This window comes from Microcaecilia unicolor, chromosome 8 (genome assembly GCF_901765095.1).
Source record: "Microcaecilia unicolor chromosome 8, aMicUni1.1, whole genome shotgun sequence".
Taxonomy (NCBI): Eukaryota; Metazoa; Chordata; class Amphibia; order Gymnophiona; family Siphonopidae; genus Microcaecilia; species Microcaecilia unicolor.
The window spans coordinates 117,835,819-117,863,696 of record NC_044038.1 but is presented as its reverse complement, the minus strand read 5'-3'; the positions used below and the strand labels follow the sequence as shown (position 1 = coordinate 117,863,696).

At 46.2% G+C, this 27,878-nt stretch overlaps 1 protein-coding gene across 3 annotated transcripts in view; it reads right to left on the bottom strand.

The window, feature by feature from the left end:
* SLC23A1 (solute carrier family 23 member 1) overlaps positions 1-27,878 on the bottom strand; it is a 329,954-nt gene that overhangs the window by 177,885 nt on the left and 124,191 nt on the right. For all 3 annotated transcript variants that reach the window (XM_030212485.1, XM_030212487.1, XM_030212486.1), the window contains one exon: positions 22,759-22,847. In XM_030212485.1, the coding sequence (XP_030068345.1) occupies positions 22,759-22,847 (89 nt within the window). The remainder of the gene's footprint in view (positions 1-22,758; positions 22,848-27,878) is intronic.

Genomic DNA, 27,878 nt, shown 5'->3' with positions numbered 1-27,878 from the left:
CCATTTAGACGCCCAGTCTCCCAGTCTTGTAAGGTCCTCTTGTAATTTTTCACAATCTTCCGGCGATTTAACGACTTTGCATAACTTTGAGTCGTCAGCAAATTTAATTACCTCACTAGTTACTCCCATCTCTAGGTCATTTATAAATATGTTAAAAGCAGCGGTCCCAGCACAGACCCCTGAGGAACCCCACTAACTACCGTTCTCCATCGAGAACACAGCCCATTTAACCCTACTCTCTGTTTTCTTTTAACCAGTTTTTAATCCACAATAGGACAGTACCTCCTATCCCATGACTCTCCAATTTCCTCTGGAGTCTTTCATGAGGTACTTTGTCAAACGCCTTCTGGAAATCCAGATGCACAATATCAACCAGCTCACCATTATCCACATGTTTGTTCACCCCTTCAAAGAAATGTAGTAGATTGGTGAGGCAAGATTTCCCTTCACTAAATCTATGTTGACTTTCTCTCATTAATCCATGCTTTTGAATATGCTCTGTAATTTTGTTCTTAATAATAGTCTCTACCATTTTGCTCGGCACCGACATCAGGCTCACCGGTCTATAATTTCCCAGATCTCCTCTGGGACTTTTAAAAAAAATCGGCGTTACATTGGCCACCCTCCAATCTTCTGGTACCATGCTCGATTTTAAGGATAAATTAGAGAGGTGTGGTAGCCGTGTTAGTCCACTTTTAACAGTAATCAATAGAAACAAAACAAAATAAAACATGGAAAAGAAAATAAGATGATACCTTTTTTATTGGACATAACTTAATACATTTCTTGATTAGCTTTTGAAGGTTGCCCTTCTTCATCAGATCGGAAATAAGCAAATGTTGATAGGTGACAGTATATATAAGTGAAACATCAAAGCATTTTAGTGACAGTCTAACAGGATGGGGGTGGGTAGGTGAGAGATATGCATAGAAACATCAAAGCAATTCAGTGACAATCTAACAGGATGGGGGTGGATGGGTGAGAGACAGGTAGATATGCATGAAGACAAACAGAGCATTACAACTTTATGGTTTATAATGGGCTAGAAAATCCAGATTTTTGTTAAGTCCTGTCTGGTGAGTGTCAAAATATTTGATCATTCTGAGTTCAAAGGTCTTACATTCCTGTATTGCTTTAAAGTTACCTTTCAGGATTCTTACTATGAAATCACTGATACAGTGTTCTGGTTTTGTAAAGTGCCGCCCCACAGGCGTGACATCCTGACTGGCACTGGCATTTTTCATGTGATGTCTATGTAAATTAAATTTTGTCTTTAGCATCTGGCCTGTTTCTCCAATATAGCATCCTTCATCACATTTTTTACACTGAATGATGTAAACCACATTGGAAGATGAGCATGTAAAGGTTTCCTTTATGTTGAATATTTTTCCTTTGTGCATGACTGTGGGGTCCTGTGAAATGTTTTGGCATAGTCTGCAGCTGGATATATTGCAAAGATGTGTGCCATTTTCTTCTTTTTGAGCTTGTGTTGGGAGCTTACTTCTAATTAGCTTGTGTTTTAAGTTGGGTGGCTGTCGGAAAGCCAGCACTGGTGGGGACAGGAATATCTCTTTCAGTAATTCATCCTCCTGGAGTGGAGGCTGCAGGTTCTTTATGATTTTTCTTAATTTTTCCAGCTCTGGGTTGTATGTCACTTTAAGGGGGATTCTGTCTGTGGCTTTTTTTTCTTTGTACTGTAGCAGATTTTCCCTGGGTGTACCACCTGCTCCATAAAGCTGTCCTTGATTTCATCAAGGAATTTTATCTCCCTAGTGTTCCCTGATGTTACATTTACCCAGTCACTATCCGGGTAATTGAAATCACCCATTATTATTGTGTTGCCTAGTTTGTTTGCATCCCTAATTTCCTTTAACATTTCTGCATTTGTCTGTTCATCTTGGCCAGGCGGACGGTAGAACACTCATATCACTATCCTTTCCCCCTAAACACATGGAATTTCAATCCACAGTGATTCCAAGAAGTGTTTTGTTTCCTGCAAAATTTTCAATCTATTTGATTCAAGGCTCTCATTAATATACAATGCTACCCCTCCACCAATTTGTACCCCGGTATGACAGTCTCTCACTGGTTATCCTCCTTCCACCAGGTCTCAGAGATGCCTATTATATCTAATTTTTCATTTAGTGCAACATATTCTAACTCTCCCATCTTATTTCTTAGGCTCCTGGCATTCGCTTATAGACATTTCAGACTATGTTTGTTGTTCCTATTTACATCATGCTTAGTATTTGACAGTATTAATTTGCAATCTTTTGTCTGATTTTTCTTTTTTTTTTTTTAAGGACACCTGATCTACTACGGTCTCTTTTGCAACCTCACTATCAGGATACCCTATCTTCCCTGTTTAGGTGATATCTTTGAAAGATACCTTATCCCAAATCATGCGCTTTTGAGCGACTGTCAGCCTCCCCCCCCCCCCCCCCCATTTCTAGTTTAAAAGCTGCTCTATCTCCTTTTTAAATGCCGATGCCAGCAGCCTGGTCCCACCCTGGTTAAGGTGGAGCCCATCCTTCAGAGTAGGCTCCCCTTTCCCCAGAATGTTACCCAGTTCCTAACAAATCTAAAACCCTCCTCTCTGCACCATCGTCTCATCCATGCATTGAGACTCCGGAGCTCTGCCTGTCTCTTGGGCCCTGCGCGTGGAACGGGTAGCATTTCAGAAAATGCTACCCTAGAGGATCTGGATTTGAGCTTTCTACCTAAGAGCCTAAATTTGGCTTCCAGGACCTCTCTCCCACATATTCCTATGTCATTGGTACACACATGTACCAAGACAGCCAGCTCCTCCCCAGCACTATCTAAAATCCTAGCTAGGTGACGCATGAGGTCCGCCACCTTCGCACCAGGCAGGCAAGTCACCAGGCGATCCTCACGTCCACCAGCCGCCCAGCTAACTATATGCCTAATGATCGAATAACCAACTACAACAGCTGTCCTAACCTTTCCCTCCCGGGCAGAACTTGGAGACATATCCTCGGTGCGAGAGGATAGTACATCCCCTGGTGGGCAGGTTCTGGCTACAGGAGTACTTCCTACTTCGCCAGGGTGATGCTCTCCTTCTAGGAGACCTCCCTCCTCCAAGGTAGCACACGGGCTACCAGACTGGAGGTGGGATTTCTCTACAACATCCCTGTAGGTCTCCTCTATGTACCTCTCTGTCTCCCTCAGCTACACCAAGTCTGCTACTCTAGCCTCAAGAGAATGCACACGTTCTCTGAGAGCTAGGAGCTCTTTGCATCGGGCACACATATATGACATCTCACCAACTGGGAGATAACATACATGTGACACTCAATGCAAAAGACTGGATAGCACCCCCCTCACTGCTGGACTGCTGACTCCATCTTAGTGTTTTTGAGTTTTTCAATAATTTAAAACTTTTTACTGTATTAAGGATATTAGCCTAATATAAAAATGTCTTTTAGTTTACATAATATATTGTATGATTTATTTAGTGTTTCCTTCTTAGATGGTAATGAAATGTATTTAAAATTCTGTAAGAACACTCCTTGCTTAATACCCTAATTACAATAACTGACTATAAATGAAGAGTTCTACTAGGTGTGGGTGGGTGTTGGGGAGAGTGGGTGGGAAGACTAAACTAGATCCTGCAGTGCCTGCTAGATTCTATCTGTTAATGCTGTGGTACAAAGTTTTTAAAACTAAGTGGAAAAGACTATGGAGATTAGTTGATAAAATTTGCCTTTTATATTTTTATTTTGCCTAGCACTAACCTACAATTCCTCCTTTAAACCCCAATCTTTACGTTCCCAAAGCACAAAGCAAATAGTGTTCACTTACCAGAGAAATGTCCTCTTCTCTCGGAACTTCACAGCCTTATATTCACAGCCTTTGTGATTGGAATCACCTTCTGCCTTTAAGGCCCATCTTAAGGCTCAGTTATTTGCCATTCTTTCATTTCCATCCCCACTTAGTAACATAGTAACATAGTAAATGACAGCAGATAAAGACCTGTATGGTCCATCCAGTCTGCCAAACAAGATAAAGCGAATGCTACATACCTGTAGAAGGTATTCTCCGAGGACAGCAGGCTGATTGTTCTCACTGATGGGTGACGTCCACGGCAGCCCCTCCAATCCGGAATCTTCACTAGCAAAGCCTTTGCTAGCCCTCGCGCGCCAATGCGCATGCGCGGCCGTCTTCCCGCCCGAAACCGGCTCGTGCCGGCCAGTCTCATATGTAGCAAGACAAAGAGAAGGGAAGACACAACTCCAAAGGGGAGGCGGGCGGGTTTGTGAGAACAATCAGCCTGCTGTCATCGGAGAATACCTTCTACAGGTATGTAGCATTCGCTTTCTCCGAGGACAAGCAGGCTGCTTGTTCTCACTGATGGGGTATCCCTAGCCCCCAGGCTCACTCAAAACAACAACCATGGTCAATTGGGCCTCGCAACGGCGAGGACATAACTGAGATTGACCTAACAATTTATCCAACTAACTGAGAGTGCAGCCTGGAACAGAATAAACATGGGCCTAGGGGGGTGGAGTTGGATTCTAAACCCCGAACAGATTCTGAAGCACTGACTGCCCGAACCGACTGTCGCGTCGGGTATCCTGCTGCAGGCAGTAATGAGATGTGAATGTGTGGACAGATGACCACGTCGCAGCTTTGCAAATCTCTTCAATAGTGGCTGACTTCAAGTGGGCTACCGACGCTGCCATGGCTCTAACATTATGAGCCGTGACATGACCCTCAAGAGCCAGCCCAGCCTGGGCGTAAGTGAAGGAAATGCAATCTGCTAGCCAATTGGATATGGTGCGTTTCCCCACAGCCACTCCCCTCCTGTTGGGATCAAAAGAAACAAACAATTGGGCGGACTGTCTGTTGGACTGTGTCCGCTCCAGATAGAAGGCCAATGCTCTCTTGCAGTCCAGTGTGTGCAGCTGACGTTCAGCAGGGCAGGAATGAGGACGGGGAAAGAATGTTGGCAAGACAATTGACTGGTTCAGATGGAACTCCGACACAACCTTTGGCAAGAACTTAGGGTGAGTGTGGAGGACTACTCTGTTATGATGAAATTTGGTGTAAGGGGCCTGGGCTACCAGGGCCTGAAGCTCACTGACTCTACGAGCTGAAGTAACTGCCACCAAGAAAATGACCTTCCAGGTCAAGTACTTCAGATGGCAGGAATTCAGTGGCTCAAAAGGAGGTTTCATCAGCTGGGTGAGAACGACATTGAGATCCCATGACACTGTAGGAGGCTTGACAGGGGGCTTTGACAAAAGCAAACCTCTCATGAAGCGAACAACTAAAGGCTGTCCTGAGATCGGCTTACCTTCCACACGGTAATGGTATGCACTGATTGCACTAAGGTGAACCCTTACAGAGTTGGTCTTGAGACCAGACTCAGACAAGTGCAGAAGGTATTCAAGCAGGGTCTGTGTAGGACAAGAGCGAGGATCTAGGGCCTTGCTGTCACACCAGACGGCAAACCTCCTCCATAGAAAGAAGTAACTCCTCTTAGTGGACTCTTTCCTGGAAGCAAGCAAGATGCGGGAGACACCCTCTGACAGACCCAAAGAGGCAAAGTCTACGCTCTCAACATCCAGGCCGTGAGAGCCAGAGACCGGAGGTTGGGAGGCAGAAGCGCCCCTTCGTCCTGTGTGATGAGGGTCGGAAAACAGTCCAATCTCCACGGTTCTTCGGAGGACAACTCCAGAAGAAGAGGGAACCAGATCTGACGCGGCCAAAAAGGAGCAATCAGAATCATGGTGCCTCGGTCTTGCTTGAGTTTCAACAAAGTCTTCCCCACCAGAGGTATGGGAGGATAAGCATACAGCAGACCCTCCCCCCAGTCCAGGAGGAAGGCATCCGATGCCAGTCTGCCGTGGGCCTGGAGCCTGGAACAGAACTGAGGGACTTTGTGGTTGGCTCGAGATGCGAAGAGATCTACCAAGGGGGTGCCCCACACCTGGAAGATCTGTCGCACTACACGGGAATTCAGCGACCACTCGTGAGGTTGCATAATCCTGCTCAACCTGTCGGCCAGACTGTTGTTTACGCCTGCCAGATATGTGGCTTGGAGCACCATGCCGTGACGGCGAGCCCAGAGCCACATGCTGACGGCTTCCTGACACAGGGGGCGAGATCTGGTGCACCCCTGCTTGTTGATGTAATACATGGCAACCTGGTTGTCTGTCTGAATATGGATAATTTGGTGAGACAGCCGATCTCTGAAAGCCTTCAGAGCGTTCCAGACCGCTCGTAACTCCAGAAGATTGATCTGCAGATCGCGTTTCTGGAGGGACCAGCTTCCTTGGGTGTGAAGCCCATCGACATGAGCTCCCCACCCCAGGAGAGACGCATCCGTGGTCAGCACTTTTTGTGGCTGAGGAATTTGGAAAGGACGTCCCAGAGTCAAATTGGACCAAATCGTCCACCAATACACGGATTTGAGAAAACTCGTGGACAGGTGGAACACGTCTTCTAGATCCCCAGTAGCCTGAAACCACTGGGAAGCTAGGGTCCATTGGGCAGATCTCATGTGAAGGCGGGCCATGGGAGTCACATGAACTGTGGAGGCCATGTGGCCCGGCAATCTCAACATCTGCCGAGCTGTGATCTGCTGGGACGCTCGCACCCGCGAGACGAGGGACAACAAGTTGTTGGCTCTCGTCTCTGGGAGATAGGCGTGAGCCGTCCGAGAATCCAGCAGAGCTCCTATGAATTCGAGTTTCTGCACTGGGAGAAGATGGGACTTTGGATAATTGATCACAAACCCGAGTAGCTCCAGGAGGCGAATAGTCATCTGCATGGACTGTAGCGCTCCTGCCTCGGATGTGTTCTTCACCAGCCAATCGTCGAGATATGCTCGACTTTCTCTCCAAAAATGTTATCCGCACGGCAAGGCGAGTCCGCAATCCACTGCTGGAGTCTATTCTCTAGGTCGGAGGCACGCAGCCATGAGAGTCTGCGCATCACCACACCTTGAGCAGCGGCCCTGGACGCAACATCAAAGGTGTCATACACCCCTCTGGCCAGGAATTTTCTGCACGCCTTCAGCTGCCTGACCACCTCCTGAAAAGGCTTGGCTTGCTCAGGGGGGAGCTTGTCCACCAAGCCCGCCAACTGCCGCACATTGTTCCGCATGTGTATGCTCGTGTAGAGCTGGTAAGACTGAATTTTGGCCACGAGCATAGATGAATGGTAGGCCTTCCTCCCAAAGGAGTCTAAGGTTCTAGAGTCCTTGCCCGGGGGCGCCGAAGCATGCTCCCTAGAACTCTTAGCCTTCTTTAGGGCCAAATCCACAACTCCAGAGTCGTGAGGCAACTGAGTGCGCATCAGCTCTGGGTCCCCATGGATCTGGTACTGGGACTCGATCTTCTTGGGAATGTGGGGTTAGTTAATGGCTTGGTCCAGTTCGCCAGCAATGTCTTTTTGAGGACATGATGCATGGGTACTGTGGATGCTTCCTTAGGTGGAGAAGGATAGTCCAGAAGCTCAAACATTTCAGCCCTGGGCTCGTCCTCCACAACCACCGGGAAGGGGATGGCCGTAGACATCTCCCGGACAAAGGAAGCGAAAGACAGACTCTCGGGACGAGAAAACTGCCTTTCAGGAGAGGGAGTGGGATCAGAGGGAAGACCATCAGACTCCTCGTCAGAGAAATATCTGATGTCCTCCTCTTCCTCCCACGAGGCCTCACCATCGGTATCAGACACAAGTTCAGGAACCTGTGTCTGAAGCCGTGCCCAGCTCGACTCCGTGGAACCACGGCCACGGTGGGAGCATCGAGAGGTAGACTCCCTCGCCCGCACCGGTGAAGCTCCCTCCGCCGACGTCGTCGGGGAGCCTTCCTGGGAGGCGACCGCATTCGGTACCGCAAGCGGCACTGATGTCGGAGACCTCACCCCGGGCAAGGGGCCAGCCGGCGCCTCACTCGACGGTACCGGTGGCGCAAGCACCCCCGGTACCGGAGGGGAAGGGCACAACAGCTCTCCCAGAATCTCTGGGAGAATGGCCCGGAGACCCTCGTGCAGAGCGGCTGTGGAGAAAGACGTGGAAGCCGATGCAGGTGTCGATGTCAGAGTCTGTTCCGGGCATGAAGGCTGTTCCGGACTGTCCAGAGTGGAGCGCATCGACACCTCCTGAACAGAGGGTGAGCGGTCCTCTCGGTGCCGATGCCTGCTGGGTGCCGACTCCCTCGGCGACCCAGAGCTCTCGGTGCCGACACGGGAAGGGGACCGGTGTCGATGCTTCTTCGACTTCTTGGGACGAAGCACGTCACCGGAGCTTCCCGGCACCGACGAGGAGGACGTAGAATCCAGCCGTCGCTTCCTCGGGGCCGAGGCCGAAGAAGGTCGGTCTCGGGGGGGCTGTACCGCAGGAGCCCTCAGGGTAGGGGGAGACCCACCCGAAGGCTCACCGCCACCAGCAGGGGAATGGACAGCCCTCACCTGCACTCCAGACGAAGCACCACCGTCCGACGACATCAGCAGACGAGGTCCCGGTACCACCGACGCCGACGCAGCCTTCCGATGTCTCAGCCCCGATGCAGAGGGTCGATGCCTCGATGCACTCGATGCAATCGCGGCCGAGGATGAAGGTCTGGACGCTGGCGCCGTCGATGCACTCGATACCCCCGGTGCCGATGCCGACGAAGAGCCCGAGAACAAAACATTCCACTGGGCCAATCTCGCTACCTGAGTCCGCTTTTGTAAAAGGGAGCACAGACTACAGGCCTGCGGGCGGTGCCCAGCCCCCAGACACTGAAGACACGACGCGTGCCTGTCAGTGAGAGAGATTACCCGGGCGCACTGGGTGCACTTCTTGAAGCCGCTGGGAGACTTCGATGACATGGGCGGAAAAATCTCGCCGGCGAAATCGAAACTCGTAATTGCGGTAGGCACCAAAAAACGAGGGGAAGAAAAAATCGACCCGAGGCCTGAAAAGGGCCTACCCCGAAAACGAAAGAAAACTTACCGGGGCAAAAACTGGAAGTAGCGGAAAAAAGGAAAAAGACCGAAAAGGTCCTCTTCCAAATCCTTTTTTTTTTTTTTCAGTAGCAAAACCAAAAAGGAGATGCGCGAGGTCAACTTAAGGGGCGCGAACGGCGAAACACGACCGTACCGAGCGCGGACAAAAGAAGACTGGCTGGCACGAGCCGGTTTCGGGCGGGAAGACGGCCGCGCATGCGCATCGGCGCGCGAGGGCTAGCAAAGGCTTTGCTAGTGAAGATTCCGGATTGGAGGGGCTGCCGTGGACGTCACCCATCAGTGAGAACAAGCAGCCTGCTTGTCCTCGGAGAAACTCATTTACATGGTATGTGATACTTTATATATATACCCGAGTTTGATTTGGCCTTGCCTTTCTCAGGGCACAGACCGTAGAAGTCTGCACAGCACTGTTCTTGTACTAAGTTCTGAAGCTAACGTCGAAGCCCCTTAAAATTTACACTCCAGCCCATCCCTATCTATTCAGTCACGATCAGGGCATAGACCGTAGAAGTCTGCCCAGCTCCCATTTTGTTTCCTAATTACTGGTGTCGCCACCCAATCTCCACTAAGTTTCCACGGAACCATTCCTTCTAAACAGGATTCCTTTGTGTTTATTCCACGCATGTTTGAATTCCATTACCATTTTCATCTCCACCACCTCCTGCGGGAGGGCATTCCACCACCCTCTCCATGAAAAAATATTTTCTGACATTAGTCCTGAGTCTGCCCCCCTTCAACCTCAATTCATGTCCTCTAGTTCTACCGCCTTCCTGTCTCCGAAAAAGGTTCATTTGCAGATTAATACCTTTGAAATATTTGAACGTCTGTATCATGTCACCCCTGTTTCTCCTTTCCTCCAAGGTATACATGTTCAGGTCAGCAAGTCTCTCCTCGTATGGTTTGCAACGCAAATCCCATACCATTTTTGTAGCTTTTCTTTGCACCGCTTCCAGTCCTTTTACATCTTTAACAAGATACAGCCTCCAAAACTGAACACAATACTCCAAGTGGGGCCTCACCAACGACTTGTACAGGGGCATCAACACCTCCTTTCTTCTGCTAGTAATGTCCCTCTCTATGCAGCCTAGCATCTTTCTGGCCATGGCCGTTGCCTTGTCGCATTGTTTCTTCACCTTTAGATCCTCAGACACCAACACCCCAAGGTCTCTCTCCTGAGCTGAGCTTACTAATCTCTCCCCTTCTATTCGGTATCTCTCTTTTGGGTTTCTGCGCCCCAAGTGCATCACTCTACACTTCTTGGCATTTTAAATGTTGATACAGTATTAAATTTTAACTGCCAGACCCTTGACCATTCTTCTAAGGTTCAGAGATCCCTTCTCATTGTTTCGACTACCTCCAGTGTCATCCGCAAAAAGGCACACCTTTCCTTCCAACCCTTCAGTAATACCTCCCACAAATATATTATACAGAATAAGCCCCAGCACCAACCCCTGAGGAACTCCACTGCTCACTTTACTTTCCTCCGAGCGGATTCCATTTACCACCACCCTCTGCCACCTGTTGGTCAACCAGTTTCTTATCCAGTTCACCACTTTTGGTCAAATTCAACCCTTTCAGCTTATTCACGAGTCTTCTGTGGGGGACCGTATCAAAGGCTTTGCTGAAGTCCAAGTAGATTACATCTAGCGCACATCCTTCATCCAGTTCTTTGGTCACCCAGTCAAAGAAGTCAATAAGATTCATTTGGCAGGATCTTCCTTTTGTAAAGCCATGTTGCCTCGGGTCCTGTAACCCGTCGGCTTCTAGAAAGTTAACTATCCTTTCTTTCAGCAGTGGCTCCATTATATTCCCTACCACCGACGTGAGACTTACCGGTCTGTAGTTTCCCACTTCTTCTCTGTCTCCACTTTTGTGAAGAGGGACCACATCCACTCGTCTCCAATCCCGCGGAACCTCTCCCATCTTTCTGGGCACTTCACTGACCATTGGCCTGTATGGGGACTAAATAGTGATATCTCTCCTCGCCAGTTGCATCTCTAGACTTAATATTTGGGTTGGCAACAGAGAGACCATCTAAGTTTGTGCAGGAGGGGGGCACAAGTCAAAGTAACATTTCCATACATAATCCCTTCCCCCCTCCACTTTGAAATTAGCAATCTTCTATACATAAATTAACTCTTCCCCTCCAGCCTGTTTAAACTACCCAGTAAAACCATCATCATATAATTGATAGCATCATTCAACAAATTCTTCTGTTTGGGCATGAAGTTTGGATTCTCTACAGGACTGGCCATAATTCAATATAAACCTTGAAGCTCGAATTCTGTATCACAAACTCATATTACCCAACAATGAAGCTTCCCCCTTACAAATGGCCACATACAAAAAAATTACGACAATCAAATTAGGAACAGCACACGTCCCTTCCATTGACAGATAATTTGACGTACATGAGTTTCATTGCCAGCTAATTTGTTTAAAGTATGTGGGGTTTTGTTTGTATGGTGACTGCCGAAGTGCTTCTCAACCCACTCCTTGGGCTACACCCAGCCAGTCGGGTTTTTGGGATATCTTCAATGAAGGTAAGTCTAAAAAATATTTCCTGCTATTTATTTTTAAAGCATTTCCATGTAACTTCCTTGACTGTCCCCTAGTCTTCGTACTTTTGGAACGAGCAAAAGAAATCAATTTACTTCTAATCATTCTACACCACTCAGGATATTGTAGACCTCAATCATGCATCTTCATTGTAGATATCCAGAAAACCCAACTGTCTAGGTGTGCCCAGCATTGCTCTATCAGAAGTGGAGACCCCACTAGTCCTGAGCATTTTTATTTTTCAAACAGGCCATACACTTTGAAAAATAACACAAAACCCTGCAAAATGCACTCAAAACCTATATAGAAAACTTAGCAAATCATAAAAGCCCTAAACCACTTATGAATATAGGCCCTAGAGCACCAAAGTAACCTACTACTGGAAAATTGGAACAAGATGGACTGTTACATAATCCTACACAGACACCACATGCCAGCAGAATCCTTCACATATGGGGACAGACCGAAGGTCCATCAAGCCCAGCATCCTGTTTCCAACAGTGGCCAATCTTTTAACCAGTGTTCAATCCACAATAGAACACTACTTCCTGCAGTGTTGTGCTGGAGCTGGCTCGCACCAGCTCGCAAGAGCCGGTTGTTAAATTTATTGGCATCTTGTGAGCCGGTTGTTGCGAGCCGGCTTGCCTCTCCTCCCCCCACCCCGCGAGCTGCAGGCCCCCTGCTCCACAGGTCGTCCATCATCTCCTGTCTGCCCTCAGCTCCCCGATAGCCCTCGTTTCCTTCCTGCTGCCGCCCTGCCTTTAAATATTGTATTTTTCCTCGAGTCGCAGTGCCAGCATTGAAAGCAGCAGGCTCGGCTCCAGCCTTCCCTTGCATGGTTCCGCCCTCTTCTGATGTATTTCCTGTTTCCGCGAGAGCGGAACAATGCGAGGGAAGGCTGGAGCCGAGCCAAGCCTGCTGCTTTCAATCCTGGTGCTGCGACTCAAGGAAAAATACACTATTTAAAGGCAGGGCGGCAGCAGGAAGGAAACGAGGGCTATCGGGGCACTGAGGGCAGATAGGAGATGATGGATGACCTGGGGAGCAGGGGAGCAGGAATCGGGGGGGGGGGGGGCTGGAAGAAGGCAGGAAATGTCTGGCGTTGAGTAGGGGAGGGGCTAGAAGGGAGATGGGTGACATGGGCTGCTGGGGGGGGGAGGCTGGAAGGAGATGGTTAACATGGGTGGATGGAGGGGAGGGCAGGGGGGAGAAGAGGGTTGCTGGACATGGGTGGATGGAGGGGATGGCTGGGGGAGAGGAGGGTTGCTGGACATGGGTGGATGGAGGGCAGGGGGGAGAGAAGGGTTGCTGGACATGGGTGGATGGAGGGGAGGGGAGAGGAGGGTTGCTGGACATGGGTGGGTGGAGGGGAGGGCAGGAGGAGAGGAGGGTTGAGGACATGGGTGGGTGAATGGAGGGGAGGGGGAGAGGAGGGTTGCTGGACATGGATGGAGAAGAGGGAAGGGAGAGAGAAGAAATGCTGGACATGGATGGAGGGGAGGGAAGAGTGAGGAAGGAGATGAGATGAGGGGAAAGGAAGAGAGGAGAAAAACTGCACATGGATGAAGAAAATAGGCAGAAGCTGGATCCACTGAACAGTCAAGTCTTTGGAGAACCCAGCTTTTACTTACGGATGTAGGGCAAGAAATGAAGAAGAAAGACGGAAAGTAAAGAAATAAATGGAAAGGAAGCCCTGGAAACGGAGTTAAGAGGACAGATAGCAGCAGAATCGGATACTGGGCCAGCATGATCAGTAAAACAAAGTCACCAGACAACAAAAGTAGAAAAAATCATTTTATTTTCATTATAGTGTTTGGAATATGTTCACTTTGAGAATCAAGTGCTCAACATTAAAAGTTTATATTTATTTACTTATTTTTTTTTTGTTACATTTGTACCCCACGTTTTTCCCACTCATGGCAGGCTCAATGACGCTTACATGGGGCAATTTATGGCGTTTTAACCCACTTTAAACATGAATTAGATTGGAACCTGGGATCATTTAAAAAATGTTTTCCTGGAGTAATGCATTGCCCCCCCCAGGCTCACTCCCCGGCTATAGCCAGCTCTGCAATTTGGGGGGGGGGGGGGGAAGCAGAGGTGGACGAGGGGGGAGGCGCAGAGATGGACCAGGGAGAGAGCCCGTTGTTAAACATTTACCAGCACACCACTGACTTCCTGTGACTCTACAATTTCCTCGGGAGTCTTTCATGAGGTACTTTGTCAAATACAGAAGAAAACAAACCTCCGCAGTGGTAGAACCAGGAGAAAGGCACAGCGAAGGTGACACGATGGATGATGTCAATGAAACTACTACTGGACTCAGAAAAAGTTCACAGCAAGAGTTTATTGATAAAAACTGGACTCGACACGAGTCGTGTTTTGGCCGCTCTGGCCTGCCTCAGGTGTGTTGATGTTCAGTTGATTCCTGAAGAAAGAATCTGAAGTATTTAGTAAAGCCGAAGTTTGCTCTGGTGAAGTAACTTCACTGTAGCACGTAAGTACGAGCGACACCGCTCGAACAGTAAACTCTTGCTGTGAACTTTTTCTGAGTCCAGTAGTTGTTTCATTGACATCATCCATCGTGTCACCATCGCTGTGCCTTTCTCCTGGTACTTTGTCAAATGCCTTTTAAAAATCCAAATACCGACTCACCTTTATCCACGTTTGTTCACTCCTTCAAAGAAATGTAATAGATTGGTGAGGCAAGATTTCCCTTCACTAAATCCATGTTGGCTTTATCTCATTAATCAATGCTTATGAATATGCTCTGCAATTTTATTCATTATAAATAGTCTCTACATTTTCCCCGGCACTGACGTCAAGCTCACCGGTCTATAATTTCCTGGATAACTTCTGGAACCTTTTTTTAAAAATTGGCATTACATTGGCCACCCTCCAATCTTCTGGTACCATGCTTGATTTTAAAGATAAATTACACATAACTAACAACAGTTCTGCAAGTTCATTTTTCAATTCTATCAGTACTCTAGAATGAATATCATTTGGTCCAGGCGATTTGCTACTCTTCAATTTCTCAAATTATGCCATTACATCTTCCCGGTTTATAGAGATTTCACTCTGATTCGTCAGCTTTGAATACCATTTCTAGCACCGGTATCTCTCCCAAATCTTCCTCGGTGAAGAACTGATGCTGTTGCCAGATCTTGCTTTTAATATACCTAAAAAGGTTTTTCCAATGTATTTTTGCGTCCAATGCAATGCTTTCCTTATCAGTGCTTTGCACTTGACTTGCCATTCTTTATGCTATTTCTTATTATTTTCAGTTGGATCCTTCTTCCATTTTCTGAAGGATTTTCTTTTAGCTCTAATAGCTTCCTTCACCTCTTAATAGCTTCCTTCACCTAACTTTTTAACTATGCTAGCTGTTGCTTTGCCTTCCTTTCTCCTTTTTTATGTTTAACTCATCTTTATTAGTTTTCAACAGATAATAACCAGTACAAACAAAGCTGCTATCAGGTTATGCCCTCCCTATTCCTCACCCCCCCCCCCCCTCTAAACGTCACAGGTATTCAAGTCATTCAGTCTTTAGTCCATAGGTACACTTAATTTAGAATTCTGCTTCTCGTTGCTGGTTGCAGTGTATCCCAGAAATTCGCCCAGGTTTTTTCTAGGTATCTGCCCTCTTTGGATGATAAGTCTGTGACTCCGCATCGTTCCAGCCTCAAAAGCTCAATCATGTGTGTCCTCCATACTCCAATGGAAGGAGCCACTTTCTCTCGCCAGTTCAGCAAGATGGCTTTTTTCCCAACCAACATCACCCATTGCAAGAAAGATTTGAATCCCGGGAGGGTGGGTTTTGTGCATTTATATATCCCAAAGAGTATCAGTGGTTGTCTCTGTATTGTACGGCCCCAGTACCTCTTGGTTTCGCACAGAATTTGAGACCAGAATTGCATGATTCGGGGACAGAGCCAAAACATGTGTCCAAGAGATGCAGGAGTCTGACCACATCTGGGGCATGCACCAGAGCTACCAAATCCTGCTACATTCGTAGTGCAAACTTATACTGTAATTCCCAATAGCGAGTATAGACGGAAGTGCGCTGAGCGGAGGACAAAAAGGTTACGCAGTACCTCCTCCGACACCTCCACTGCCAGCTCTGTTGCCCAAATCTGTGCTCTGCTGCAGACATCCAAATCCTCTGTAGAATCTTGGAGAAATCTGTGGTGGTATCTCAGAGGCACCGCATTCTGTGCCCCCAATGTCAATGCTGTGTTCAATGTGTCTTGCACATCCTCACATAAGTTAGTCCAACCCAATGCTGTCATATAATGCTGAATTTGCAAGTATGCATACTTGTCTGTCAGGTGTCTTATGTTAAGCAGGCCCATCCGGCCATGTGCCTTCGGTTTCTGTATTATGTGCAGTGGGAGCCTAGGTCTCTTTCCCCTCCACAGGAATACCTGCGTTATTCTGTTAAGAATATGTTCCTCTCTCTGTCTCAGGTACAATGGCAACATCTGAAACAGATAAAGACATCTTGGAACTATCAACATATTGAATAAACCAATACGTCCTGACAGAGAGAGAGGGCAGGCACCCCAGAGCTGCAGCGTGCGCTTGGTTTCCGCCAACAATGGAAGCACGTTTTTCTCGTATAATAGCCCCACATCGGAGGGGATGATTACTCCCAGGTACCGAACCTGATCTCCTGCCCATTGTAATGGGGTTTGTCCTATCCAGTTATGCCACAGCGTCGCATCTAACGACATTGCCAGCGCTTTAGTTAGGTTCAGCTTAAAACCTGAGAGTCTACCATATTACTACTACTACTACTATTTAGCATTTCTATAGCGCTACAAGGCATACGCAGCGCTGTACAAACATATCTGTCAATAGTATGGAGGAGGTGTTTTAAGGAAGTTTGTGGGTTGCTCAATAGCATCAATAGGTCGTCAGCATATGCCAACACCTTGAGTTCATGCCTATGGAGTCTTATCCCCTGTATGTTCTCTTGTGCTCGGATTTCGCATAATAAAGGCTCCAGGGTCAGCAAGAATAGCAGCGGGGACAGCGGGCAACCCTGGCGTGTACCTTTCTTAATGTCGAACCCCTCTGTTCTTATCCCGTTGACTAGTACCATGGCTCGTGGCCCTGAATATAGTGTTGCTATGGCTTATAGAAACCACCCAGTTAGTGCTATCCAGCGTAAGGTTTCAAATAGAAATGGCCACAGAACACTGTCAAATGCCCGTTCTGCGTCGAGACTCACTACCAACCTTTGAGACTTTGTATCTGGCTCCTTAAGTATGGCCAAAATTAGCTTACACACATTTATGACCGACTGGCACCCCCTGACAAACCCGGCCTGATCTTCCTTCACCAGCTGTGGCAACAGGGGCGCCAGTCTGTCTGCCAATATCTGGGACAGTAGCTTGATTTCTACGTTTATCAACGAGATTGGCCTGTAAGAGCTAGGTTGCAGTGTGTCTCTCCCTTTCTTAGGTATTAGACTTATTAGGGCCGTATTAGCGTGCAGTGGGAAATGCCCCATCTCTACCACTGTATTGAGATATTCTGTTAGTGGCCCTATTATCTGTAACCTCAGCATCTTGTAAAACGCCCCTGAGTCCATCAGGCCCTGGTGCAGAGTGCAGCTTCAACGCATTGATAGCTTTTTGAAGCTCTTTAGCCTCAACCGGCTTGCTTAGGGAAGCTAATCTGTCTGATGGGATTTTTTCCATATTCACTCTATCCAAGTATGCTCTTATTGCCTCCCTCACATCTTTCCTTCCCTGTTCCCCTTCGTATAGAGCAGCAAAGTGATGATGGAATGTCTGTGCTATCTCTCCTAGTTTAGTGGTAACCTCCGCTGTATGTTTGCGTATTGCTACTACAAAGTGTGTCTTTCGGGTGCCTTCCACCAACCGAGCCAGCATCCCTCCCTGCTTTGTCCCCAAATTTATGTAATCTGTATTTCCTGTATAAAAGGGAACGAGTTGTTCTTTCATGTAATAAGCTATTCAGCGTTGCTCTCGTGGACATAAGAAGCTCGTATTGCAGCTGTGTTGGTCGCCTACTATACTGTCTCTTTGTGGCCCTTAGCTTCCGCTCCAACTCTACGATTCCTTGTGTTATTTGCCTATTCCTTTTACTAACGTACGCTATAATGTCTCCTCTTAGTACTACCTTTGCCGTGGACCAAAATAGGGCTGGGTCCTCTGTATGTTCTTGATTATGGGTTTGGAACTCTTCCCATTTCTTCTGTAAGTGATCTTTAAATTCCTTGGAGGAGAACAAATATGCTGGGAACCTCCACCCCGGTGGCTGTTGAAAGTATGCTGCTGTCTCCTTATCTACCCATATTAGGGAATGGTCTGAGATCTCTCCTGGGCCGATTGTGGCTTCTATCACCCTCTGGAACAAATCTTGTGATGTGAGAATGTAGTCTAGACAGGACTGCGAGTGGTGTACCCTGGATGTGTGTGTATAATCTCTCTCCTCCCCATGAAGTATTCTCCATGGGTCTAGAAATCCCACCCACTGACAAAAGGAATCTAGGAGAGATGTATCTGGTGCAGAACCCGGCTGTGATTGTTTGGACCTGTCCAGATCTGGGTCGAGCACTTGATTCATATCTCCTGCTACCACTAGAGGAAGGGCTGAATGTTCGTGACAATGGGCCAGAAGCTGAGCATAGAATCTTTTAGCAGGCGTGTTAGGGCCATAAACCGATACCAAGAGTATCTCCCTCCCCTGTAAATTAAGTTGAATTCCTATATACCTCCCTGCTCCATCTATAAATACCATTTTAGCCTTGCACATTAAAGTTTTATGGATCAAAATTGCTGTCCCCCTCCCCGTCTGCCTGTCGCTGGTGAGTAACACACCTCCCCCACCCATCCACGTTTTAATTTCTCATGTTCCTCTTTAGAGAGCCTAGTCTCCTGGAGGCAAGCTATTCCCGCTCCGTGGCGCTTAAGAGCTGATAGTATTTTGGTTCTCTTTGTTGGTGAGGAGATACCACACATGTTCCAGGAGACCAGGCATACTTTGCCTAATGAAGCGCTGTTCCTTTTCATTCCTTATACTCTGAAGATTGACCATGTTACTGTCATCTCCAGGGCTCCAGCCCTACCCCAGAGATGTCTCTCCCCCACTGCACGCCTTCCGTATTTGTGTCCTACCCATATCTCCAGCTTACATTCCTTCCTTCCAGAACCTTTATCTTTGTTCAATCCTATGTTCCTTGAATACCTAGCGCTCCCCCCCCCTTTCTTCCCTCTCCATCTTCCCCTCCCTACCCCCTGCCCCACCCCAAGACTTCTTCCTAAGCCCGCCTCCCCCAACATTCCCTAGACAAAGAAATGAGAGCCCCTGCCATGCTCGAGGCCCCCCACCCTATTCTGTTATAGATTACAGTGTGAATCTCCTCTCTTACTGCATGTAACAAACAGCAACTATACCACTTTACCACCAGCATTATTGTCCATGGAGAGCTACCCTCACTCTCCCTGCTGCCTTCCGTTTTGCTCCTGCCGCTTCTGTTCCAGACCTGTTATATATTCGTTCGTGGCAGGCTCTGTGTCAAATGACTTCCATTTGCCATCTAGGTGAATTTTCAGCACTGCTGGGTATATAAGCATAAACTTGACCTGCAGTTCCTGTAAGCGACAACACAGCAGGGTAAATTTCATCCTGCAGGGACGCTGAGAAATCCTGGAAAATTCGTATAAGTTGTCCATCATATTTAGTTTCATCTCTTTTTAGGCAGTATCCCCTCAAGATTTCCATCTTGTGTAAGTAATTATGCATTTTCAGGATTACCGCGCGCGGGGCCTGGCAGCCATCTTGGATGCAGCCCACGCGATGTATTCTTTCTAAACAGAGTACTCCTGCATGGTCTGACAAAGCAAACTCGGAGGCCAGCCATTTTTCCACCACCTTCGCCAGCACCAAATCACTCACCGATTCAGGTATTCCAATGAGGCGTAGGTTACTGTGTCTGGCTCTGTTTTCTAAGTCGTCTACTTTATTATTCAGTGCATCTACCATGGATTTTAGCTCAGTTGTTGTTGTGCTGGGGTGTGCGCGTCCTCGAGCTCGGACACTCGCCGCTCGAGCTCCCCGGTCCACTGTGTTGTTTCGGCCAGGAGAGACTCGAAGTTCGCGATCTGGTTCGATATTTTCTCTAGGCGCGGTTCCAGTGCTTAGGCCACCGCAGCAGTCAGTTGCGATAGTTGTTCTGCAGTGAAGCTCTGTCCACCCTGCTGCGAGGCCCGCTCCTCGCTGGTGTCCGCCACCCGCGGCTTTTCTTTCTCTCTTTTAGCGCCTCTTGCCGGCATTGTCTTGGACGCTGTCTCAACGAACTTATCCATGGACACTACGTCTCTTTAGGTGAGGTTTCGTTCGTAATGCTATGCATTTTTTCTGAGGTTTATTAACGATAACGGGCATTGGGGCCTTGGAGAGCAAAGACATACGTCTCGCCCTCTCAGTGCATCACATGACCCTCCTTTCTCCTTTTTTAATACATGGAATATATTTGGCCTGGGCTTCCAGGATGGTATTTTTGAACAGCATCCATGCCTCATGTAAAAATTTTGACCTTAGCTGCTAGTTCTCTAAGTTTTATTTTCACCGTTCTTCTCATTTTATCATAGTCTCCTTTTTGAAAGCTAAATGCTAACATATTGGATTTCCTGTGTGCACTTACTCCAGAGCCGATATTAAATCTGATCATACTATGATTATTGTTATCAAGCGGCCACAACACCATTATCTCCTGCACCAAATCATGCGCTTCACTAAGGACCAGGTCTAGAATTTTTCCTCCTTTTCTTGACTCTTGTACCAGCTGCTCCATAAAGCAGTCCTTGATTTCATCAAGGAATTTTACCTTCCCTAGCATGCACTGATGTTACATTTACCCAGTCAATATTGGGAATATTGAATTCACTCATTGTTATTGTGTTCCCCAGTTTGTTAGCCTCCCTAATTTCTGATAACATTTGTACATCCATCTGTTCATCCTGGCCAGGTGGATGGTAATATGCTCCTATCACTACCCCTTTTTCTTTTATACATGGAATTTCAATTCATAGTGATTCCAAAAGTGTTTTCTGTCCTGCAGAATTTTTAGTCTATTTGATTCAAGACCCTCCTTAACATACAATGCTACCCCTCCACCAATTCAATCCATCCTGTCACTATGCTATAATTTATATCCTGGTACGACATTGTCCCACTGGTTATCCTTCTTTCATGTAGTGTAATATATTCTAACAGTCCCATCTTATTTCTTCGGCTTCTGGCATTCGCATATAGACATTTCAATTTTGTTGTTCCTATTTACATCTTGCTCGGTAGTTGACAGTAATAATTTGCAATCTTTTGTCTGCTTTTTATTTAAAGACCTCGTTCTTGGTATAAACTGTTTTGGTGATATCTTTGAAAGATACCTTGTTCTAAATCATACGCTTTTGAACAACTCTTAGCCTTCCCTCAGTTTTTAGTTTAAAAGCTGTTCTATCTCCTTTTTAAAAGCAGCTTGGTCCCACCCTGGTTAAGGTGAAGCCCATCATTCCGGAATAGGCTACCCCTTCCCCAGAATGTTTCCCAGTTTGCTACAAATCTAAAACCCTCATCCCTGCACCATTGCCTCATCCACACGTTGAGACTCCGGAACACTGCCTGTTTCTTGGGCCCTGCGTGAGGAATGGGGAACACTTCTGGATTTGAACTTTCCACTCAAGAGCCTAAATTTGTCTTCCAGAACCTCTCTCCCACATTTTCCTTTGTCATTGGTACCCACATGTACCAAGATAGCTGGCTCCTCCCCTGTACTACCTAAAATCCTATACCAGACAGGAAAGTGACCAGGCGATCCTCACGTCAATCAGCCACCCAGCTATCAAATTATCAACTACAACAGCTGTCCTAACCATTCCCTCCTGGGCAGAATCTCCTGGAGACACATCCTCATTGTGAGTGGATATTGCATCCCCTGGTGGGCTGGTCCTGACTATGGGATTACTTCTAGCTTCACCTTTTAGAAGATCTCCCTCCTTCAAGGCAGCACAGGGGCTAACAGACTGGAGGTGGGACTTCTAAACACCATCCTCTATGTACCTCTCTGTCTCCCTCAGCTCCTCCGATACTCTCGGAGCTCTTTGCATTGAGTACACACATATAACCTCTCACCAATTTGGAAATAATCATAAATGTGACACACAATGCAAAATTGTATACCACTCTTCTTGCTGCTTAGTGTTATAGAGTTGTTTAATTAAAATGTATTAAGGTACTAGGGATATCAAATGAATATAAAGAGCCTTAAGATTATATGTCATTTATTTAGTGTTTTCTTTTTCTGAGAAACTAAATAAATGTAATGAAAAATTTCCTCTTATTATCCTAAGTTTTAGATGGAGCCAGAACATCCCTAACTACCCCCCTTTTCTTAAAAGGGAAATGACCTTAAAAGAGCAAGACCATTTCTTATAGTCCTTCAACTCTAAGCTGTAATCAGGGAGTCAGAGCTCATCCCATGGCACCTCCGATAAGACACGGCCCTTTTTCTAATAGGAGTAAAATAGTGAAAGAAAACTGAATAGTTAGTAAAATTCATACACATAAATAAATCAAAATCAAAATATTTCCTCACTCTCATCTACTTTACAGATCTGTTAGGTATCATACAATGTATGTAAGAGCAGATTTATCAAATACTTGCTCCACTTTTACATCTAGGCAAAAACTGCATCAACGAAAATACCACAATCCCCCTAATTTCAATAGGAACAATGCTTGTGCAAAAATCTTTATGGCATAATCCTGTAGTGGAAATTGCAATCATACAGACAAACCAAGAAGAATGGTAAAAGCCAATCACAATATCCAGGGTGACCAATGTTTATTCTCCAGTCATGCATTGCAGCTTCAGGAGAATGCGGAGTACTGCACCGCCATACGTTCTAAAAGTAATGCTTTTATGACATATTTTTAAGCATGGCTATACTTAACTTGCTGATCTGGAAGAAACCAGTGACAAAGCTGTGTTTGTTGAAATACGGCCCGTGCTGGGTCAAGCTGTCAATATTGCATGATTGGAGAATAAACGTTGGTCATCCTGGACATTGTGGTTGTTTTTTTTTCCACTCTTCTTGGTTTGTCTGTGTGGCTCGTGTGGAAACCTTTGTGCTTTTTTGTGTTAGAAATTAGAATCATGACATTTTAAACAAAATAAATAGTTTACCATCAGAGGGACATTTCCACTTCTCCAGGGATAATATGGCTTTAGCAGGAACCAGAAAAGCAAAGGCGCTGGCCTGGAAAAGGGGGAGCCTACAGGAATGAGAAAGAAACTATTTTCTAGGTAATCAAATATATAACTTTACAGTAAGGGCTTGATTATATGTCTAGAGACTCCTTTTACAAAGTGACGCTACTGATTAGTGACCCTACTGATTAGAGGTGTGCTGAATGCGAAGCCCATTCAGTTCCTAGGGGCTTCGTCACATTTGCCATACCAGAATTGCTAGTGCGACGTTGTAAAAGGAGCCCTATCTGAGATGTCCAAAAATTGAAACAAATGTTATCACACAAGTTTATAGCTGCTCTGAAGAATTGCACTCTGCCTGTGTACACACATATTTTATAAAATATATGCACACATTGGGACAGATTCTAAATATGACACCTAAAATTACCGAGTGGTATGCACTTCTGCTTAGGCGTATTCTATAAAAACCGCTTTGATTTATGAACAATATATAGAATACGCCTAGGCATAGTTCAATGTGACTAGAACTACGTGCACCCATTTACACCAATGAAAACCTGGCGTAATTCCCTGCACGTAGATTTAGTCACATTGGGCCATATTCTGTAACTGGCATGCCCACAGAATACCCACTTCCTCACCTCTAACCACGCCCCTTTTTTGCTCCTCGCATTAGAATTTAGGTGCAGTGTATTACAGAATAAGCTTAGGGTGTTGTGCTCTTAAATTATAATTATTACTAATCAGTGCTCATTATTGTTGTCAAGAGATGTTAACAACGCTTATCGCTGTGTTAAAATTAATTAATACGTGTTGTTATAGAATAAGCCTGGATTTCCGCACAAAAATGTAGGTGCCTTATATAGAATCCAGCAGATTGCAAACCTGCTTTCACTCTGCCCAAACTATGCTCCTGAGAACACCTGCATTCAAATCACACATAGGGCACATGGTAGGAAACTATTCTATAAAGTTAGTACAGCTATGTTTGAGTTTGTGTGTCTGGCTTTTGGGCAAGTGACTGAAGGTGCATCATCTGCCATTTCCATGGAACGGAGTATCTCTAGCTCAGAACTTGACTACTTAATGTCAAGAGTGTCCTGAATCTATTGAAGAAGAAATTCTAGGGGACCATGAGTTCCCTGTCACTGTTCTCGAAGCAAAGTAGGGTTAATCCAGGAAGGAGAAGGCTGGTGTTTCAATCAGAGAAACCTTTATAGCAGTATCCAAATTGTCATGCCTTTCAAAAAATGGGATCCAGAGGTGATCTGGGAAATTACAGACTGGTAAACCTGACATCAGTGCTGGGCAAAATAGTGGAAACTATTATAAAGAATAAAATCATCAAACGTGGTTTAATGGCACAGAGTCAACATGGATTAAACCAAAGGAAGTCTTGCCTCACCAATTTGCTTCATTTCCTTGAATGAAGCAAATAGCATTGTGGATAAAGGTGAGCCAGTTGATGTAGTGTATCTAGATTTTCCAAAAGCCGTTTGACGTCCCTCCTCATGAGAGACTCCAGAGAAAATTTAAAACCCATGGAATAGGAGACAATGTTCTGATGTGGACTAGGAATTGGTTGATGGATAGAAAACAGAGGGTAGGGTTAAATGGTTATTTCTCTCAATGGAGGAAGTTGAACAATGGAGTGCCACAGGGATCTGTACTGGGACTGGTGCAATTGAACATTTTTATAAATGATAACTACTTTTTATAATAGTTTCTACTATTTTGCTTGGCCCTGAAGTCAGGTTTACCAGTGTGTAATTTCCCAGATCACCTCTGGAACCCTTCTTTAAAATAGGTTTTACACTGGCCACTTTCCAATCTTCAGGTACTACAGATGATTTTAACGGTAGAGATCAGATCAACAATTTCATGTTTGAGTTCTTTCAGTACCCTGGGGTGTATACCACCTGGTCCAGGTGATTTATTGCTCTAACTTATTGATTTGGTTCATTGTGTATTCAGGTTCACCGTGATTTCTTTAAGTTCTTCCACATCATCACCCTTGAGAACCATTTCTGGTACAGGCAGATGTCTTACATCTTCTTTTGCAAAGACCAATGCAAATATTTATTCATTCAATCTCTCTGCTAAGACTTGTCCTCCCTAAGTACCACTTTTGCTCCTTTATTATTTGTCAAACCCTTAACCCACTGGAAAGGGAATTGATTCTTATGCTTTATTATCTCTGCCTGTTCAATGAAAATATTTAACAATTCTGATTTGGATATATAATCCTGATAATTCCCCCCAATTTTTAAATTCATGAATCACTACTGGTAGTGAATGTTCTGGACTGGAGATAGTAAACACTATCAGGGGCATTTTCGAAAGAGAAGGGCGCCCATTTTTCGACACAAATCGGGAGATGGGCGTCCTTCTCTCAGGGTCACCTAAATTGGCATAATCGAAAGCCGATTTTGGGCATCCTCAACTGCTTTCCGTTGCTGGTACAACCAAAGTTCCCGGGGGCGTGTCGGCAGCGTACCGAAGGCGGGACGGGAGCGTGCTTAAGAGATGGGCGTCCTCGGCCGATAATGGAAAAAAAGAAGGGCATGTCTGACGAGCATTTGGCAGACTTTACTTGGTCCATTTTTTTTCATGACCAAGCCTCGAAAAGGAGCCCAAACTGACCAGATGACCACCGGAGGGAATCGGGGATGACCTCCCCTTATTCCCCCAGTGGTCACCAACCCCTTCCCACCCTAAAAAAACATTTTAAAACATTTTTCCAGCCTCTATGCCAGCCTCAAATGTCATACCCAGCTCCATCACAGCAGTATGCAGGTCCCTGGAGCAGTTTTTAGTGGGTGCAGTGCACTTCAGGCAGGCGGACCCAGGCCCATCCCCCCCACCTGTTACACTTGTGGTGGTGAATGTGAGCCCTTCAAAACCCACCAGAAACCCAATGTACCCACATGTAGGTGCCCCCCTTCACCCCTTAGGGCTATGGTAGTGTTGTACAGTTGTGGGGAGTGGGGAGTGGGTTGGGGGGGTTGGGGGGGCTCAGCACCCAAGGTAAGGGAGCTATGCACCTGGGAGCAATTTCTGAAGTCCATTGCATTGCTCCCTAGGGTGCCCGGTTGGTGTCTTGGCATGTCAGGGAGACCAGTGCACTATGAAAGCTGGCTCCTCCCATGACCAAATGGCTTGGATTTGGTAGTTTCTGTGATGGGGCGTCCTCAGTTTCCGTTGTCGCCGAAAATCGGGGACGACCATCTCTAAGGACGACCATCTCTAAGGTCGACCTAAATTTCATGATTTGGGCATCCCCGACCGTATTATCAAAACGAAAGATGGATGCCCATCTTGTTTCGATAATACGAGTTTCCCCGCCCCTTCGCCGGGACATCCTGCGAGGATGTCCTCAGGAAAACTTGGGCGCCCCTTTCGATTATACCTCTCCTGGTGTCCTTCTATCTGACAGGAACAACTCCTTCTTTGGAGGGTCTCTCATCACCACTAAGGTTATATCCAATTATATCTGCCATATATGGACTGCATAGCTTCAGTTCCTCCTGTCACCTTGACATGTAACATGTACTTTCCATTTCCTGAGAAAGCACTGTAACTTATGCAGCTGCAGGAATAAACTAAAAATATGCTGAAGACAGCAAACTAGGAAATCTGAGGGCTAGCTGGGCCTTATTACAGGCCTAGTATAGGAAGGAATATACAGATGCTTCATGAAGCATTTCTTGGATGCTTCTCAACCTTGCCACCTCCTCTCTCAGTATTCACTTCTTTCATGAAGGATTCAAGCTTCCCCCTCCTTGGATCATATTTTCTGTCTGCACATAAGCAGAAGCTGTAACTGGGGCAACAGCTTTGGTGACAGGATGTTTCCCAGCCATACTGTAGCTGCAAAAGTATTTGCACCTGTTGAAAGAGAAAACAGAAAAAGCCCCACCAAAGTTCTTAATGTTTCCTGTGCTATTTTGTAGGTTTAAAAAAGCAGCTATCTTCTTTTGTTTGAGATCTAACCCTCAGAGGTCAAAAAGAGCAAGCAAGCAAAATCGCTCCTTAAAGAGAAAATTAAATAAGTCCTCTCTACTAAGATAAGAAAAATAAATACCGGGCTGTTTCCGCCCGCTTGATCTTCAGGTCATCCTGCTATCAGAGCCATTCTCCTACTTCAAGCATTTCATTGGCTCCCTTTAAAAGCCAGAATAAGTTTCAAGAACATAGTACTTGTCTTTACAACCCCCCCCCCCCCCCCCCAGCATCTAATCGGCGCCTATATGATCACATTAATCGACCACCCACTAAGAAATGCCCTTGTTTGTGGATTATGAGGAGGGGGATTATCGAACAGGGACGACCATCTCTAAGGGCGCCCATCTCTGAAGATGTCTCCGTGAAGGGGCGGGGCATCCCGCATTATCGAAACAAGATGGACATCCATCTTTCATTTTGATAATACGGTCGTGGACACCCAAATCTAAACATTTAGGTCGACCTTAGAGATGGTTGACCTAAAAGTTGACATGGTCGACCTTAGAGATGGGCGTCCTGTGTTTTTTTTCTTTCTGGATAATGGGATGATATTCCAAGGGCTGCTGAGCAGAGACGGTGTCCATCTTTCAAAGAGAAGCAGTGTTTTTAGAGCACACTGGCTAACCTACTGAAGAGGGCTTTAAACTAGAATTGTTGGGTAATCAAAGCCCTCAGATACATGAAGCATTAAATACTTCTACACAAATGGGAAAACGAGCCAACATCAGGAAAGCCCGCAGAATGGGAAATAAGGTTTTGGATCTAGAAGCTGTGATGGAAAAAGCTGATTTGGATTTAGTAGCTGTCATGGATACATAGTTCACGAGACCCATGACTGGGATATAGTTATACTGGGCTATAATTTGACAGGGTAGTAAGAAAGGGAGCGGAGTGGCATTATATGTTAAAGATAATATTAAGGCCACACAATTGTAGGACCTATAATCTATAAGGAAGAGGCACTGTGGGTCAATTTGGAAAGAGCGTTCTTCTAGAAGTAGGGACGTTCGGGATTCTCTACAGGAAGAACTATTCCAGCAGTTGGTAATGGAACCCACATGGAATAGGGCCATACTGGACTTATTGCT